The following is a 20,286-nucleotide window of genomic DNA, read 5'->3' as shown; positions in this document are numbered from 1 at the left end:
TATATTCGACTCACTTCATTGCAATATTCACTTTATTGTGCTGGTCTGGAAATGTACCCACAATATCCCCAAGGTATGCCTGTATTTCTTTTCACCTCCATTCGCCTGGATTTGGGCTGAAGTGAAAGCCAGGTCCTTTCATGTTATTTATATAGGTACTGAACCAGGTGGTGAATCTTTTCTATCCAATAAAAATGCTATTTGTTACGGATGCTACGCTACCCTGCCAAATCCCACCTTTGGGGCTGAAGGGTTCACTTCCCCAGTGTTACAATGATTGTGGACTGACAGCCTTTAGCTATAAGCCTTCCTTAAGAGTTGCCTGTTGAAGAAGTGGCCTGGCATAAGGTCGTACATCTCTTTTGGAAGACATTGGAGGTGTCACTTGAACTTGAACCTGGGAGAACTCTGAAGGGGTACCTTAGATTCGGAGCTCTCCATGGGAGTCGGCTAAGTGTGATCATTGTTTCTGCACCTCTTAACTGTCTCTCCCCTGGTGTTGTAGTCTCTAGTACATGCAGAATTAGTCAGGAAGCGTGATACTTTCTGGCTGCGTTTGCCTTTGTGAACCTGTTTTACAGAATTCAGTTTCACTTGCAAAGAAAATGAGGTGAAGTGGCTTCTTTTCCCCTCTACAGGGGCAGGGGGCAGAGGTCCTTATTGTAACTACATCGCCATCTGTCTTCTCCCTTTTCACGGTGCATATGGATCCCAAGATCACTTCCCCACAAGAGTCTCGAACACATCTCTCCATTTCAGGGTGTACATCCCAAGGGGCCCAACCTATCTCTTAGAGCTATTTATGTTCATATGTATGCTATGGGTCATATAATATTTGAGAACCACTATGATGCCACCCAGTTCTGTTGACATTGCCTATAAAAAAAAAACCTCTTTCTAGCATATTCAGTTCTCTAGGTGATATGGTAGCATATGTCTAGGAAGAAAATACAAGGAGAAATGGGCCTCAACCTTGGAGAATGCATTGGGCCAATTGGGAGCTGAGAAACTGGAAACTGGGTGTTTCTGCAACAAGTAGAAACATACTGGTACTTGATGGCAAGAAGCATCTTTCTCTTCTCAGACCATGAAACCTTTCAATGCTATGGAACGTGGCACTTCAGTCTTCCCCTGCCCACCCTCCCTTCCACCCTGGGCGTAGTAGCAACTCCCATTCTGTGCCATCAGAAATCCCAGCCTCTCCCCATTGCCTCCCTTTGGGGGATGAGTAGCTCTCCAGCTTCAGTGCTAAAAGGTATTTCTGGCCATGGGGAGCAGAGATCCTGTTGTTTCAATTGACAGTCCAATTTTTATCTCTTGATGCACTGCTAGGTATCAACCTAGTCTTAGTTGCCAAGGAATGAGACGCTCCTGCTCTTTTCTCTGGGTACTGAAGTCAGGCCAAGGTCATCTAGGCTCACTCATCATCAGGAAGGTATAAATGTTAAAAGAAAAGGCCAATGTATTTTGTTATCCCTAATTCTGGCTGTGAGGGTACAGAGGGGCTTAGCATAGTCACCCTGATTACAGAGGCGTCCATAGCCATCTGGAACAGAGGGAAATGAAGGTGCTACATGACCAGAGACCCCAATGTTGTAAGTCCCACTTTGGCAACAGAAACAGATAATGCAGTGTCCACAAATACTGATCATGCTCAAAACATATCTGTTGAATGTAGAGTAGCTGCTAAGTATTGGAGATAAAACCATCAACAAGATGGACATGGTCCTAAGGCGCCTGGGTGGCTCAGTCGGTTAAGCATCTGCCTCTTGGTTTTGGCTCAGGTCCTGATCCCACGGTTCATGGGGATCGAGTCCCATGTCAGGCTCTGTGCTGACAACATGAAGCCTGCTTGGGATTCTCTTACTCCTTCTCTCTCTCTCTTTTTCTCTGTCTCCCCTGCACTCATGCTTTCTCTCTTTCTCAAAATAAATATATAAACTTAAAAAGGGAGATAGACATGGTCTTTTCTGTTCTTGGGGAGCTTAGAGTCTGGCAGCAATAAGACAGTAAATATACTTATTGCAAATACAGTATATAAGCCATTCCAGGTCACTCCTTGGGTTAAGGAAGGGAGGATAATTTGGGAGCATAGTTATTCGGCTCAGTGGTGTTTTGAATATTTTCTTGGTGTTTGCACCTCTTTTTTTAAAAAAAATCTTTTTAATGTTTATTTTTGAGACAGAGACAGTATGAGCAGGGGAAGAGCAGAAAGAGAGAGGGAGAAACAGAGTCTGAAGCAGGCTCCAGGCTCTGAGCCTGACACAGGGCTCAAACCCACAAACCAGGAGATCGTCACCTGAGCCAAAGTTGGGTGCTTAACCCACTGAGCCACCCAGATGTCCCGGTTGTTTGCACCTCTTCATTGTCTTTCCGCTGATTTTGCAGTCTTTGAGTACATGCAGAATTAATCAGAAGAGTATGTTTTCTGGTTTTGTTTGTCTTTTTGAACTTAGTTTTACAGGATACAATTTAATTTCCAAAGAAAACAAAGCAAAGCAGTTATCTTTTCCCTTCAAAAGACGCAGGGGGAAAAAAAGACACGTGACATGCTAGCCAACATTTAATAAATTTAATAAAATAGGAAGTGTCACAAAAACTTGGAATGGATAACCTACAGGAGCCACAAGTAAGACACCACTTTGCAACCATTCACAAAAAGTACCATTTGACAAAGAAGAAGATTTACAGGAAATAATATAAGGCAGTCTGTTGCATGTGTCTTAAACAGATATACATACATAATATAGTGCATCAAAATGATTTGTTTGACAGTAAATTCACCATGTTTACATTTATCACATGGACGTTTTTTTTTTAAAACATTTACAAAAGTTTGTAGATTTAACACTGAACTGTAAGATTTATATCCAAATGAGCATATTCGTTTCATACCAAACCGCACAGAACTTACGAATAGCAAACGATTTGAGAATAATTACTGTGTTGGGTACTATTCAGTACTACTACTCGATGATGTAAGAATTATCAACAAATGTGCTCTAAGCTAGTATCATCCAACTTATTGCTAGTGCTTTTGAAAATCTGTGGCTTCTATTTTATTTCTTTGTAAAACATGTGCTATGAGCTTGCCCTGAAAGTTCACGAAATCAGATGTTTCCAATTTTCTCCAATACTCACAATACTTCAGATCTGAATGGGTAGTCGTTTTGAGGACTGCTGAAGGGTTTTCTTCAGTCCTGTTAAGATCACCTACTCTGCCCTACATTAATACACATCGATGGATTCAGGCAACATACACGGTGTACATGCAGGACACCACGTGTATGTGCAGAACTCATGCTCAATGCATGCTGTGTGTCTTCAGACATTTTCGTTTCAGTGAGAATTAGATCGTCTCATTCAATTTCATAGGATTGTTTTAACATGCAGTTCGACAGAGCTAACAGGCAGGTAGACTTTACTTTCGTGTTAGATTTGGGCATGCTCAAGCAATTGACTGATATTTGGCAGTGTCGCTAATCAAGTAGAGAGTGTATGAGTTTCCTCGAATACAGCAGCTCTCCCACTGCCCCTGTGGCAGACAGCTGGATTTATCTATGCTGTGTGTTGAGAACATCGACCAGGGGTTTTTGAAATTCAGATTCTGCCTTCCCCAATTCAGAAGCACACGGTACGGCTCGGAAGTCATAACTGTCAGGCATCAGGGATAGCATCATGAATTCTTCAGAAATTGATCCACAGTTGTGTGAAATGGGCACACATGGCAACAGTCACTGGCAACAGTCACTCGGCACACAGCATAGACTTAATGGTCTGACTTTAGCCATGCTTGAAAACCTTTCGTGGTTAACAAACCAGTTAAATGGTGCTGAATTCTTAGAGCAGCAGGCCCACAAATGAATCAATGGCCGACACTTACTGTGACACAACACTAGATTTTAACAAAGATTTAAGCTTCTGGTACACAATTGCGGGACAATGAAGAGCTTGCCACTTTCACAAATTAGCTGCAGCCTCTTCCTTAACGAGACAGCTTGGAAGGATCTGAAAATGAGATACATTTTGTTTGAATTCCAAATGGAAACTCTGTATTTCTGTTTTTCCCGGAGTTCAGTACAAGCTTGTTTTTTAATGACTTTTTTTTTTTTTTTCACATTCTAAGGGCCTAATTCTGTAGTCCTTAATCAAGTAAAACTTCCAAGGTTTTGGCCATCTATGCTTCCCGCGCAAGTTTTACTCAAAAATGGACTGCTAAATTGGGTCCTATAGACAGAGGTACCATAATTATGAAAATACTTTAATAAGGCTCAAAATGCAAATTTCACGTTGTGTGTAGCACACGAATTTCCAGGATTCGGAGATCAAAACCCAATTGATGTTGAATCCTGGATTGGGAAGTAACTCTGGGTTCTCATTCCCCAGTTTCATCACAGAATTAGGTATTTACTAAGGACCAGAATGAAGACGCTAATTTCAGTTTGCTTGGCATTGTAATCAGAATTTGAACGCTGTCCTTGAGAAGTGAAAAGCTATTGGTGTATATATCTCGTATCAGCCTTCTATTTCCGTAGTCCTGGTTACCCAGCTGCTATGTTAAGATACCACTATGTTTGGGGACGGACATTGCAGTAAAATACCAACACGGCATTCTGACAATGTCAAATGTCCCTGTATGTGACAGCGAGGCTAAGTTCTACCTTTGACTTCACGAATAGGTGTGATACGGTATCAGGAGGCAAAACCTGTCTCACGGCGTTTATGTGTGTGGATGAGCGGAGCAAGTGTCCAAAGCGTATATTTACTGTTAACCCGGCAAAACAGTCCACCAAATTGTCAGTTTTGGTGTGGTTGAAGTGGAACCACTGTCATCGTGCATCATTCTGGTCTCCTGCAAATGCCACCTGAGATGAACATCGACATTTCCTTATGCACGAAAGTAAGCAAAAGAGAGAGGAGAGAGAGGAAAGAAAGTGAGGGAAGGAGGAAAGGAGAGAGGAAGGAAGGGAAAGAAGAAACATCTTCTACACATCAAATAATCAAAATAAGTTATTCTCAATCTGTTATAAACAGCAAATATAGAACCTTATCTCACTATTGTATGTATGATTGTAAAGTTGCAAAGCTATATACAAAAACACTTTTTTGAAGCAGAGGACGATCTTTACATTAGGTATGACCGACCTAAGAATTAGAGAAGTTTTTCCTACATTGGTAGCTTTGCCGTAGGAAAAAGACGGCTGCTTACGCACCACTCATCAGACACTACTGATTCTTTCGCTAATCACATTGGAGTGGTTAACGGGCAGCTCCAAGTTCTCTACCTGCATCTCTATACCGGGCTCCTGGTCATTAGCTTTCTTAACCACCGGTTTGTTGGTGTGCGGGTAAATGTGCACGTCAAGCTCCCTCCCAGACAAAGCAGTGGCCGCGACCCTCGGGATCTGTCTGACCGGAGGCTTCTTCTCTGCCTTATAATTGCAGCGTAAATAGTTAGAGAAAGCCCTTCGGTAAATTTTGTTGAAAAGCGTGTACACCAGAGGATTAATGCCTGAACACACATAGCCAATCCAGACAAACACATTCAGAAGCTTCTCCATGAGCTTTTGATTACAGGCCTTCCCACACAGAACCGACAGAATATTGGTGATGAAGAACGGGCACCACATGACCAGAAACACAAAGAAAACAATGCCAAGGACTTTCGAAGCTTTCCGTTCGTTGTTGATGGCTTGCATGGTGCCCCGGGGGCGGCGTTCTTTCTTCTTCTTGCGGCGCGGGTTCGTGTCCTGGTTAGGGTTGGGAGCCGACTCTTCCTCGGGAGGATTCCTCTTGCAGCACTTGAGAAAGTCCAGGTTTATTCCGGGCGGTTCCTCCATGTGGCCGTGCAGTAACATCAGGGCTTGGCGGCGGAGGACGTGGATCGTCAGGCAATACGTAATCACCATGATTGTCAACGGTATGAAGAAGGCGACGAAGGACCCAATAAGGACGAAGTTTGGGTCGTTCAGCACGCACGTGGTGTTGTTGACGAACACTTTCTCTTCGTCTCTCAGTCCGATCACCGGGATAGGAACGGACACCCCTGGAGGAACAGAAGAAGGGAGGGGCTTGTTACAGCCGGCTGCAAGCTACCCGGGTTTGTCCAGTGGCAGGCATCCAATCACGCTTTGGCGGAGAAAATTCCGAGCTGATTCTTTGTTGAAAGCTACTCATGGCATACGTTGACAGTCATGTGAAAGAGGAGCAGGGAGACCTCAGGAAATGGCAGCTCCTTTCCTGTCGGGAATGCCTTCCCCCCACATTTCTGTAGGAGGCAAGGAATTACCATCGTTGCTTGGGTGTGAGAGTGGATTGTGTCTGCTTCTAGAACTGTGCTGGTGCATAGAGGGCACTCAAGAATTGTTGAATGACTGGCCCCGTTACATCTATACTCAATGACATTAATAAATTCAGAGGTTCATTTTTTGGCATATCATCTTCCGCACGCTATAAAAATGATGCACGTAACTCCTAGGAGAGTAATCCTAGCGTATCAGGGTTGGCTGAGCTGAGTTTGAGATGAGTTCTTTATTAAAATGTTTATTTATTTCTTTTTGAGAGAGCAAGCAGGGAAGGGGCAAAGAGAGAGAGAATCCCAGGCAGGCTCCGAGCTGCCAGTGCAGAGCCCGATGGGGGCTTGAAACCACCAACTGGGAGACCATGACCTGAGTGGAAATCAAGAGTTGGATGCTTAACCAACTGAGCCACCCAGGCACCCTTGTGTTTGAGATGAACTTTTAGCTCACTCCCTCCTTTCTTGAAGAAAGAAGGTAAAACAGGAAAGAAGGTAAAAGAGGGTAAGAAGAGGAAATTTTATGTGTGAGTCCTGTGGGACCAGAGCCTGGTAGTTCTGCTTACAGAGGTGGAGAGAATAGTATGGCGCTCAGCTGTGCTGCGGGGACTAGATTTGACTGCTATGCAGAAATAACCTATATGCAGAAACTGCGTATGCTCTCTTTTTAGCAAGGGTTTTTGTGAGTCGCGTGGCACTAGCAACATCATTTCAGGAGCAAGACTAAAATGCAGCGTTGGGATAGATGCAGTAGTTCCATTTCTGTGTAGAATTTCGAGATATTTTTTATTTTTTAAGAATGCTGAGAGTTAGTCCTTGTAGGTAAGCACCTCCATTAACAGGCTCATGGGAAGAAAACATCAACAAGGAGGTGGAAGTGGAAGGAGATCTTGCGCCTCAGTCTAAGTGAAAAGCTTGGAAATTTTCAGAAATTACTCTGGAAGGTCTTGAAGAGATCCTGCATCAATAAGTAAGCATAACTTGCAAATGAGCTTCAAGGGTTTTTTAAATATTTGTTTATTTCTGAGAGTGCAAGCAAGGGAGGCGCAGAGACAGAGAGGGACACAGAATTCGAAGTAGACTCTAGGCTATGAGCTGTCAGCACAGAGCCCAATGCAGGCTTGAACTCATGGACCATGAGATCATGACCTAAGCCTAAGTGGGAAGCTTAATTGACTGAGGCATCCAGGTGCCCCTGAAATTCAAGTTTTAAGATTAATTTATTCTCTTATGTCCCCAGGAAGTTGAAGCCTGGGAAAAGTCAGACTGCACTTTTAGGAACCTATCTGAGATTATTATTAGGAATCCCGAGCTGGTAGATATTCACACTATGAGCTGTGATAGGAGACGCAAGTGCATGGTCAGAGATTGTTGCTGGCTTAGGGAACACATAGAGAACTATGGCAGATCTGAAACTGAAAATCCCTTGTTACAAGCTGTCCTAACACCCTGCCTGCATCAGGTGTAGAGTTTGGACTGGATGACCAAGAGGGAAAAATGGTCAGCAGCTCTCTGCTAGAGCTCCACGAAGAGGCTGACTGGTATTTACTCTCTGGGAAGACACGAGGAGGAGAGTGTTTGGAAAGTGATCTGTAGGCTCTCTTCCTGAGATTTTGAATTTCTGAAATGACTGGCCTTTTTTTCCCAGAGAATGAGACCCACTGATGGCTTGAGAAGCAGTAATAGATGTGACAAGGCTCTTTGGGGGTATTAGTCCTTGCCTAGGACTTTGAACGTAGGTGTGCCACTCAAGAAAGTAAGAAATGGGGTGAAAAGTAGGAGACCCACACACAGAAAGTATCCTCAGGGAATACAGCGAGGGATCTAGGTGAAAAGACTTTTTGAATTCTGGATGGGAAGAGTGACATGGACCACCAGAAGGTAATTTTCACCAAGTTTGATGAAATGCATGGAGGCATTTCAACAGGCATTTGGGAGTACAGAGTACACAAGAGAAGCCCACAGGTCACATTTCTTGAGTTATAGAAAGGCAGGTAACCATGTTGCCAGCTCTTGAGATTAGAACCTTTATTCTGAAAGTCATAAATAATAAGGGAGTCATTAGAAAGAAGGCAGATCAAGCATGCCCAGAGGGAGTCAATATTGGCTTATCTTCAGTGAAATGTTTTAGTGAAGGGTAAGGCTGCAGGAAGTTTTCTGAAGTTAAAGAAGTAAATAGGCAATTAAGAAAAAAGGGAAGGGCTTCTTCAAAACATAATTTACAAGAGAAAAAATTAGAGGAAGAAGCAACAGATTAAGGGAGCCTGAAAATACCTATTGAGCAATTACAATATATGGCCTTTCTTGGAATCTTGATGCCAAGAAACTTTGAAAAACATTCATGAGCCGGCTGGGAATTTTGAACAATGACTGGCCTTTTCAGGATATTATATCTCTTCTGTTCATTAACTTTTAAGAGAGATGTTGGTATTGTGGCTATGTAGAGAAATATCCTTCTTATATGGTTATATATACATACCGAAATATTTATGAAGTATTGTGATGTCTGGAGTTCATTTCAAAATAATATGGGAGGGAGATGTGGATAGGACTGAAACTAGACAGTCCATAAATTGGTAAATTTGGGAGCTGGAGGATGAATGCATGGCTTTTTATTATAGAATTCTACCTACTTTTGCAATCTTGAAAGCCTTCATAACAAAAGTTTAGTAATATATATATATATATATTTTTTTTTTAATGTTTGCTTATTTTTGAGACAGAGACAGAGTGTGATCAGGGGAAGGGCAGAAAGAGATAGAAACACAGAATCTAAAGCAGGCTCCAGGCTCTGAGCTAGCTGTCAGCACAGAGCCCAACGCAGAACTGGAACTCATAAACCATGAGATCATGACCTAAGCTGAAGTCGGACACTTAAGCAACTGAGCCACCCAAGTGCCCCTAGTAATATTTTAAAAGTAAGAAGAGAAAAAAGAAGACTTAGAGGTCCTTTCTGAACCAGGCAATGAGATCGCCATTAGATCTCAGATCACAAAGTTCTCCAACACTTACTGACCACCGCTAACCTTGGAAGTGATTACTTCTAAAGCAAAAGACTTGGAGTCCTGAGGAGAAACAGTCACCACTTTGATATAATTGTAGGAAAGAAGGCTCTTTTCCTACAAAGTGCTGGTGGAAAAACTCATATTTTTTTCAGTATCCTATAGCAAGACCAGAGGGGGTTTGGGGGAACTGCTCCCCTTCCAACCTCTCCCCGTCTCTCATCACCCCTGTCACCCTCAGCATTGTGAGAACTAGAGTTTGAGGCTAGAGACTTGATCTAGGGAATTCACATTCTCTCTGGAGGAATCCTGATAAGGACCAACAAACCTACACTCAAGAAACAAATGCTGGAGTGGACATTCAGTTCCCCATGGGAAACACTGCACTTTCTTGTAGAGACACCTGAAGTCTCTGGGGAGGGCCTTACCCATTGACCATGACGTCAGAGCCCAGCTCTGCAGTGGGATTAGCTTGTTTCTGTTAAAAGATTTATTCACTTTCCTAAGGGACTCTGGGCCCTAAAATAAGACTGTGTCAAAGGATAGCAAAAGACGGACTCCAGATGAGCTGAAGCTGTGATTGGTTATGGAAGTGCAGTTTTTTCCATGGCGTCTATTTGTATAATGTCATGTACGCTGCGTAAAGAGCGATTCTAAAGCTGCCTTTTCTTGAGTCTGTTTTGTGTGCCAGGTGCTGAGCCATGTGTATTGCTGACATAGTTGTAAACTATTATCTCAATTTGGAGAAAGACTCTGTAATACAGATATTCTTTGGTAAAATAGCTTAACCGCTTGACCAGATTTATGCCATTATTAATTTTCTTTCTTTCTTTTAAAAGAAGCCATGAATGCAGTCAACAAAACAAGAAGAAACTCAATTTTTTATAATATCTGGAAATTATAAATAATAGCAACAGATGAAGCAGCATTAATAACAATATATATTGCACAGATTATCTTATTCGATACTTAAAAAAACGAAAGATAGATGTCAGCAGTTCTCAAAGTGTGGTTCAAGGACGCTGGGGGCCTCTGAGACTCTTTGAGAGAGTTTGCTGGGTTTTCTTTTTTCAACTGTTTGTCTTTAAAACAGTGTTTTCTTCATAAACTTCAACCCAAGCAAAACATCACAAGTTGAATGCAGATACATATACGAGAATTCAACTGTCTGTCTATAAAACTAAACACTGGGGAGATTTTCAGTGCTGTGAAACATAGTTTTCATCAAAATGTTATTTATGTTAACATTACACGGGTTCCTTCTTGTTATTTAAAATGAGATCATTCATAAATACTTTAAACATTTCTCAGTTTTAATCTTAAATACAACAAATCTCAGTAGAGATGCACATAAACAAAAGCTTTTTGGGATCTTCAATTGTTCTGAAGAGTGTAAAGTGGTCCTGACACCACTGAGTTTGAGAACTGCTATTCTATGTTAATAGACAAAGTTATTTAAACCTTGGAGAGTTAAGTTCAGCAAACATGCAAAGTCTTTCTCATATTTTAAATTTGTCAATCAGTAAAAATTCAGGGGATGTCATAATGTCAAGTAAATATAAACAATATCGATAATAGCAATGAACGTCATGCACTGTCTTATTCATTCTTATAAAAATTCTGAAAGCCACATGTTACTTGGTGAAGTTAACTTCAGAAAAATTAGGTGATTTTAGTAGGTATAATTGGAGCGGTCTCTGATATTTTTATTTTTAAAACCTTTGAATTGGCCATGGAGAAAGAATTAAAAAGAATCAGGGACAAATAACCATTACAGTAATAATAACTACCTTCTACTGAGTGCTTCTGATTTGTCATACACTAAGTCAAGTACGTTATGATTACTGTATACTTTCATGTAGTATCTTACTCAATCCAGACAAAAATATAGGAAGAAGGAATTACCAAATAGAAGCACTTACTCCTTCTGAAGTTAACTCCAATGAACCTTTATCAACCTTCTTTAGAATTTTAGAAACAACAAAGATAAATTGTCATGCACATTCTACTGATAATGTCAAGTACTACTTCAATCAGCTGGCAAATATTGTGCATGCATTATCTCATTTAGTTCTCAAAACCCTCTGAAAAGTGATTATTATCCATTAAGCTTACTGAATCTCAGAGAGACAAGAATACTTTCTATAAACATATAGGGTCTTAGTACTTTAAAAACATTGAATTCAGAAACAGTTATAGTTAAGTTTTTATTAAAAATATCATGTGTTACTGCTACTGCTACTGTTACTCCTCCTCTTCTTATTCACGGAGTACTCACTGACTCTGGTATTCATCTACATCACGTACTTTTCATGCATTATCTCATTCTAGCCTCATAAAAGCCATAAAAAACTTGGTAAGATTATTTACTTCAAATAAGGCAAGTAAATTTAGAAAATATATAAAGATGTTCACATTGTTTCTTAAAGCCTCGAATTCAAGCAACACAGATCAAGTCTCTTCAAATTATCAGATAATAATACCATATGCCAATGTCTCTTAGATGCACATTTCTTTCAGATTTTCACGTGTTTGAAAGCAGGATGCATCTTACAACTGGTAGTCTCTTACAATTACCATTAGCCGGCCAGTCATCACTATATAGTTGTCAATGCGAGTACATGTGTGAATCTGATCTGAAAAACTTCTTTTAATCTCTTCTGGTGAGATCAAAATTATCAGCAGCACAATTTGCAAAATGGGTGTCAGCAGCATGGTGGTAATTCAGTGTCAGTGAAGAATTGTGTCAAACCAGGCAAAGGGATGAAATGTTCTGAAGAAGGTGTTAGCAGTGTCAAATGCGACCGAGAAGTCTAGAATTCAAAACATTTCCTCTGTCTTTGGAGATGAGGAGGTCACTGATCATTATAGAGACAACAATTATAATGGAGCAGTGAAGACAGATAAATAACAAATGGTGATATAAAAAAGGAGAGAGAAATTCTAGAATAACTTTCATGGAACTAATGAGCCAACATCAAAATGAAAACATGTTTATAAACTGCAGGGCTGTCTTTAGTACTTCAACATCTTACTAAACTCAAAGGCAATCTCAGAGGCATCTATTTTCATGAGCTGTTTTTCATGGAAAGAAATTGTTTCGAAGACACTTGGAAGGATCTCACGTCATGTTGATACGAGTGGCCCCTTGTCTCATGGAGTGATGAGTCCCTTACACATGGGAGTTGATAGCCGAAGACAAAGGGACTCTACTCAGAGAAGAACAAAGAAGGCAAGGGGGTGATGGCCACGGAGAGGGGGCTCTTATGGGGAAGAGCACTGGGTGTTATATGGAAACCAACTTGGTAATAAACTATTTAAAAAAAGGTAAAACCAGACAAGCTGTGTTGCCTCAGTTTTCAGGTGAGAGAGCGTGACGGAGAGATGCAGAGAGAAGCAGTCCACATGCCGTGGTACATCAGTATGGTGTCTGTGCAGTGGGAACGCTACAGAATTCAGAGTCAGGTTCAGAGTCGACTTTGAACTTCGAAGGGTTTTTAGCCTCGAGAAGAATAGGGACAGAGGCATGTGTGACTAAAGGATAGCGATTGCAATAGTAAGGACAAGAAGAAGCAAAATGACTTTGAGGTAAGTTGAACTAAAGGAGGAAGACTATAAGCAGAAAAGCAAGAAGACACGGGCCATGAGCTAACAAGAGGGATGTTCAGGGTTTGTGAGATACACTTGGATGAGAGTTTGTGGAGAGGCGAGCAGGGAAGGTCTTAGTATTTAACTACGACATGGCTGAGGACGGGAGGAAGTGAGATCTGAGGTAGCACGGAAATAGGACCACATTACTACCCAGAGGTAGTAGACTATGCCATCCCAGAATATACCTCTTTGGCATACAGATCATTTTGAGTTGATTATTTTGAGAAGTCGCAAACACAGAAGAAGCTCTGACAAAGTAGAAGTTCCCTTTTGTTTAGAGACATTTGCATTCATAAAGGAAATCTGCCTGTCTAAGTTTCTTCCTCTCTGTACCAAGAAGAGAAGGATGACTAAAGCATGAGACAATCTTCTTAATGGAGAAGACGCCCACTTAAATCTGCATAACAAGCCTTATCCTTGCTAATTGTGATTTTCCTAGTCGTTGCTCATAACTGGTCCTCCAAGCCAACATCTTTTTCGTTGTTATTGCGGAAGTTACTCAGTTTTGGGGGATATCTTTAATGTATACAGGAAGTATTCATTTTATTAAATGTTGGTCTGTTTTCCTCTTTTTAATTTGTCTTCTATTACTGGGGGGTGTAAGCTAAGACCTCAGAAGGATAGATGGAAAATTATCTTTCCCCCCCTGCACTACGCACAAGCTAATAACGTTTGAGAAAACTGAGATTATATTTAGATTATGAGACTGACGCACTGCCCACTGCGCCAAGAGGGCCGCTACTGAGATTATATTTAAAGTACAGTAATGTGCTAACATGTTAAGGGTGAAAGCCAGTGAAATAAAAAAAGGAAGGGAACAGATGATGGAATAAGGTCCCTGAGGAGGCAAAGTCAGAAACAATTGGAAGAATTACACCAGGAATTAAAAACAGCTGCTACTTTCTATTAGAGGAGATGGTAGTATGAATGGGTGGTGGAAACGATCAAGGCCTACATGCAAAGGAAAAAGAGGAATAAATAGAAAGGAGAAATAACTGGTAGATGGCAAAAGAGCAGAGTTGTTAAGTTGATGCACAAAATGATTTAAGTGGATATTTGTTGATTCTGTGAAGCGATGAAAAATAAGGGGAGTGAATGCAGTTAGCTGAATGTAGATAGTAAGGTTTTCTTAAAAATAAAATAAGTTGAGGGGCACCTGGGTGGCTCAGTCAGTTTGGTCTCTGACTTCGGCTCAGGTCATGATCTCACAGTTCAAGCGTTTGAGCCCTGCATCCGGCTCTGCGCTGACAGCGTGGAGCCTGGAGCCTGCTTCGGACTCTGTGTCTCCCTCTTTCTTTGCGTCCCCTGCTTGTGTGCACTCTCTCTCTCTCTCTCAAAAATAAATAAACATTAAGAAATTTAAAAAATTAAATAAAATAAGTTGAACACTCTTAATATGTTACTGGAAAAATATATAGCAGAGAGAGTTTTGAGATTCAGGAGAAAGAGACAGTGGGCAATGCAACAAGGCTCTGAGAACCTGAGAATAAATGACTGCTGGGTAAGTGAAGGCTTTGGTAGAAGGGGCCTCAGTTCTCTTGTAACAGGTGAGAAGGACATTATTATGCAAAAGGAAGAAGAGAGTCTAAATTAATGGAAAAGTAGGAAACATGAAGACAAAGAAACCAATTTTGAGATACTTAGGAAGCTCCATCAATAAGACATGGTGATTGATTGAATAGGGTATGTGTGGGAGACGGAAGAACCAACAAAGGATTGCAGGCTTCTGGTTTGTGTCCTTAGGTAAATCAGGTTGCCACTGAGCATAGGAACACAGGTGAAGGAGCAAGACTGCGGCAGGGAAGGTAGTGGACTCAGGACTGCGTCAAGTTAGAAGTGAGCGTTAGGGATCAATGTGAAAATCTATGTGAATATAGGTGTTTGGAACTCAGGAGAGGTGTGAGCAGGGGACAGGACTTTTTTTAATGTTTTATTTATTTTTGACACAGAGAGAGACAGAGCATGAGAGGGGGAGGGGCAGAGAGAGGGAGACACAGAATTGGAGGCAGGCTTTAGGCCCTGAGCTTATCAGCACAGAGCCTGACATGGGGCTCGAACCCGCGAACGTGAGATCATGACCTGAGCCGAAGTTGGAGGCTTAACCGACTGAGCCCCCCAGGCGCCCCAGGACTTTTCTTATAAGGGGAAATTATAAAGTCATGATATTTTAAGAACTTTTGTGGAAAGAGAGGAAGGATCAGAAAAGAATCTAGGGCAAGGGTTCTAAACCTTTTTGTAAGCAGAGACGTGCTCTCAGAATAATGTTTTTTAAAAATATGATCTATTGTCAGAATAATGTGTTTGAATGGATAAAACAACACAAAGGATTGCAAAGGAAACAAACTTATTTTGCCATTCTGCTATCAAACATTAAAACTAAACTTTCGGTACAGTAATATATGTGCTTTCTAAATAACACATTAAATATCAAGATCTAGTAGTGGATCAAGTAGCTACTGAAATTACCCTTCTGGTTTATTGCCTACATGTGCAATTGGAGTAAATCCCAAGTTTCAGTTATAGGTTAGTTAAAATAAAGATGTTAACTTGTTTTGACATCAAAATTTACAAATTCCCAGTTACAGTCATGATGCTGTAGATGGTATCAGAATCAGATGTAACTTCTTGTTATAAAAAAATATTAAAAATGCTAAGAAAAGACTATCATTTTCTAATAGTCGTGGTGTAGTTTATAGAATACCAGCATTCTTGGTAATAACAATCAAACTGTGAACAAAATTGACAAAAACCCCCACACTTGAAGGTATATGAGAGTGAACAAAAAGCCTAGGCAATTACAGGGGACCGAGCAAGTGCATGAGGGAAACATTTTGTTTGAGTTCCAAATTTGTATGTCCACCCCTCCCCCCCACCCAGGCATTCTCCAGCGCGGAGCTTAGATCTTAGAGCAGAGAGTTGCGGCCTTATTGAACTGAGGAGTCAGAGAATAGCACTGAGATCCGTCAGAACGGCTAGGATCTGAAAAGTGCAGTCAGAGAAAAGACAAAGCCACAGGGAGAAGGGGGCTTACAATTTCAATACAAAGTTCCCTCTATTTCTTTCTGACACCTGAATCCTTTGTGTGTGAGATTCTAAGGAACCCATGGAGCAAGCACCATTTGAAAGCATGAGCATATTTAAGAAGGAGTTCAACAGTTCTTTGTGGCAGAGAAAACAAAGTTGGGAGTTTGCATCTCAGCTTTATAAAAGCTTAGTAAATACCTAGGCCTTTCTCTTATACTCAGGAGGAACATGCCTTAGGAAAAAAGTATTTCATAGGCCTAAAGGATTTGCCCTAGGAATAACAATAAGAGCTTTTAAAACCCAGAGTCTTCCATAAAAAAAAAACCAAAACGAATGTTTCCATAAGTGTATTTATATACTCTTATAATATATAAGAGTAGATATACTATAATGTATATACAGCATAAATACTGTAATTATAGTACTATAATTACTAGATACACAAAGACACAGAAAAATGTGACCCATAATAAAGAGAAATAAACAGAAAATCCGACCCACTACACAGAGGAAAATAAGTAAATAGAAAGAGACCCACACATGATCCAGATACTGAAATTGTCAGACAAAGGCTTTAACTGGATTAAATATGTTAATAATTTATCAGAAAAGATAAATGTGGTGGTAGAGATGGAGATTTCAGGATATATTTGGAAATAAGGAAAAGAAGAAATCCTGAAACTATAAAAAAAGTAAATCATTATTTAAAATTAAGAAAACTCATTGGATGGGATTAATCATAGAAACCTTGGCCAATGAACCTCAAGAAGGTCAATACATATCATCTAAATTTACCCACAATGAAAAAAGATGTTTAAAAATTGGACTTATGTTTCCAGCCATGGCAGACTTCTTGGTAGTAGAGTTGCTGTCCTAACAGAAATAACTATAAAATTGGACAGAATATATATATATGAGGCTACTCTTTTTAGGCATTTAGAAATAATTTATGTAGGACTGTGCTTTTTAAGATAAGGGAAACACATGAGATAAGTCCTATATACACCCTCTCCTTCTTTACCTGGAGGTAATTTCTTGACTGTGGCAGGGTGAATGGAAGCCCAAGGAGGGACTGACTGTCCTGTCCTTCTCCTAAGGAAGCAGAGGTCAGAGCTCAGGACTGTCAAAACACCTGGAATTTCTTGGGTAAGGTATAACAGAAGAGAGATCTACGCAAAAGGGGAGACCAAGGAGTATTTGTAAACATACACTCCAGGCACATGGTTGAGAGCTGGGTTGCACATATAGCAGTGAGTGGCCACGATGAAGACAGATATACTAGAGTTTATGCAGTCCTAGAAGTTGGAGTCTGGCCCAACCAGAATGAAGAGACCCCATTACTTCATCACTAACATCTTGAGGATTCAACAGAAACAGAAGAAAAAACATACTGCTAGTAGCAGACAGGGTCATGTCCTTAAAAGATGCCCCATAAATAAAACCTAAAACCAAACTTCTGTAGGATCAAGAAAAACAGAAGGAAATTCATAGCATGCTAGCCTGAAATTCAATACTCTGAAAGAAAACAATGCCTTCTAGACTCTTTGTAATATATCATCTATAATGCCATTCATAAAATGAAAAATAGATATGAAAAAGTAGGAAATTATGATATTAATCACAAAAAAGCAATCAATAAAAACAGACTTCCTCTACCACCTACTTTTGGATTTATCAGGTAAGAATTTCCAGCCATTATTGTGAAATAAAGATGTTGAAGGACTTAAAGCTAAATATGGCCCTCATGAAGAAAGAGATGCTGACTCTTGGTAGAGAAATGTAAATTATAAAAAAGAATGGAATGGAAAGGAAATTGTGGAATCATGAGGTAAAATACATGAATGAAAATCACCAGAAGAAAATCATGATTAAGAAAAGAAACATATGATGACAATGTAGCAGCAAGTAGAGACTATCAATACAGCTAGAAATTATAAAAAAAAGAAGCAAGTGGAAATTCTGGAGTTGAAAAGTACAATAAGTCAAATGAAAAAAAAATCACTTGAAGGTCTCAAAAGTAGATTTGAACTGGCAGAAGAAAAATTAATAAACTTCAAGGTATATTGATAAGGAATATATAAGCCAAAAAACCAATAGGAAAAAAATGAAGAAGAATGAACAGAATCTCAGAGAATTGTGGGACACTATTCAGTACCCTAAGATAAATGTAATGGAAATACCAGATGTGTGGAAGGGAGAAAAATGGGATAAATGCTTAAAGTAATGACTGAATCACTCCAAATTTATTGAAAACGAATAATCTATACATCAAGGAAATTCAATGAACTCTCTGTTGAATTAATGCAAAGAGATCCACAAATAGACACATCATAGTCAAAGTGCTGAAAGCAAAGACAAGAAGATAATATTGAGAGCAGCAACAGAAAAGTGACGTGTCACTTACAATGGAACCACAATAAGATAGGTTGCTGACTTGTAATCAGAAACAGTGGAAAGTGGAAAGTGGTGAGATAACATTCAAATGGTTAAAGAAAACAAAGGTCAGTGAAGCAGCCTGTGTACAGTAAATCTATATTTAAAAAATGAAAGGAAAATAAAAACATTTCCTTAGGGAATTTTTGCCACAAAATCCATCTTACAAGAAATATGTTTTAAATATAGTTTACGGTCAAGTTGGTTTCCATATAACACTGAGTGCTCATCCCAAAAAGTGCCCTCCTCCATGCCCATCACGCATTTTCCCTTCTCTCCCGCCCCCATCAACCCTCAGTTTTCCTCAGTATTTAAGAGTCTCTTATGGTTTGCTTCCCTCCTTCTCCTTAACTATTTTCCCCCTTCCCCTCCCCCATGGTTCTCTGTTAAGTTTTTCTCGATCCACATATGAGTGAAAACATATGGTTTCTGTCTTTCTCTGCCTGACTTATTTCATATTAAAAGAAGTTCTTCAGGCTGAAAGCAAGAGATCCTGACAGTAATGCAAACATGCACAAAATACAAAGAACATGTGTAAATGTGATTTTTAAATTATAAAAAAAGTATGAATGTATATATTTCTCTTTTGACTGATTTAAAGATTAATTGTACAAAAACATATATTGTGTTTTCTTGGCCACATATCGTACAGAAATGTAACATAGTTGCCAATGGTAGCATAAAAGGAGGTATATGCAAAAAAAGAGGTAATGTGCAAAGGAAATGATTTAGATAGTAATTTAAAGAATTTAAAATGATAAGGTTAATATAACAAAATCTATAAATATAATTGTTCTTCCCTCCTGTCTCAGCTTTTTCAAAAGAGTTGAAATTATATAATCATTACCATGATATATTATTATATTTCTAAAGTTTATTGGTGTAATATGTTTAACAATAATACCACGAAGGGCAAAAAGAATAGACCTATACCCTCAGGTTGGCCCCTTGTGCATGCTTCTATGTATATGGGCAAAAGAACTCTGGTAGGCAGGGAACATGCTCAGGAAACAGGCCACAGTCTGTGGGCAATCTAGAAACCATAAACTTGAGCTAGTACCATTTTCTGGAAAGCAAAAAAGAAGTTTCCAGTAGCCAGAAGGCAGAGTTGTAAGAACCAGAAATAAACATAAAAGCTTAAGAATTCAGAAACAAGAGGGAGCAAGAAGAGTGGAGCAGAGGTACCCGCACCAAAGCATAGAAAACCTCAGATAATAACACCCTGAAACAGATTACCCCATCTGAAGGCACCTACTAAAAATTTAACAAAGTGTCTGCTACTGCAAATGCAAAAGCAACAACACAAAACTACAAGAAACATAAACAACTGAGGAAATAGTTGTTCAGTTACCAAGTTAAGAGGCAAAGAATTTTATGAGCTAGTTGATAAAGAATTCAAAATGGCTGTTTTGAAGAAATTCAATGTGCTACAAAAAAACTTAGATTCAATGGAATCTTGAAAAAACTGCATTATTAAAACGACATTTTAAGAAGGAGAAAGAAAGCATAAATAAACAAGAATTCTAGATGTGAAGAACTGAAAACACAATGACCCAAAATATTTGGGATGCAGCAAAAGCAGTTTTAAGTGGGAAAATTATAGTAATACAGGTGTACCTTAAGAAGCAAGAAAAATCTCAAAAAAACACCTAACTTTACACCTAAAGAGGTAAGAAAAAGAACAAACAAAGCCCCAAAACAATAGAAGAAAGGAAATAATAAAGATTAGAGCAGAAATAAATGAAATACAAACTAATAAAACAATAGAACTGATCAATGAAACCAGGAGCTTGTTTTTTGAAAGTATCAACAAAAGTGATAAACCTTTAGTCACACTCATAGAAAAAAAGAAGACTCAAATAAAATCAGAAATGGAAAAGG

At 39.6% G+C, this 20,286-nt stretch overlaps 1 protein-coding gene across 2 annotated transcripts in view; it reads right to left on the bottom strand.

The window, feature by feature from the left end:
* Positions 1–2,550: 2,550 nt before the first annotated feature.
* HTR2C (5-hydroxytryptamine receptor 2C) overlaps positions 2,551–20,286 on the bottom strand; it is a 121,043-nt gene continuing 103,307 nt past the window's right edge. Inside the window, exon 4 of one of the 2 annotated variants that reach the window (XM_029930783.1) lies at positions 2,551–6,046. In XM_029930783.1, coding sequence (XP_029786643.1) covers positions 5,220–6,046 — 827 coding nt within the window. In that variant the 3' untranslated portion in view covers positions 2,551–5,219. The remainder of the gene's footprint in view (positions 6,047–20,286) is intronic. The other variant, XM_029930784.1, reaches the window with a different exon arrangement.

This window comes from Suricata suricatta, chromosome X (genome assembly GCF_006229205.1).
Source record: "Suricata suricatta isolate VVHF042 chromosome X, meerkat_22Aug2017_6uvM2_HiC, whole genome shotgun sequence".
NCBI lineage: Eukaryota > Metazoa > Chordata > Mammalia > Carnivora > Herpestidae > Suricata > Suricata suricatta.
Note: the sequence above shows the minus strand (reverse complement) of the source record. Positions and strands in the feature narration are given on the sequence as shown.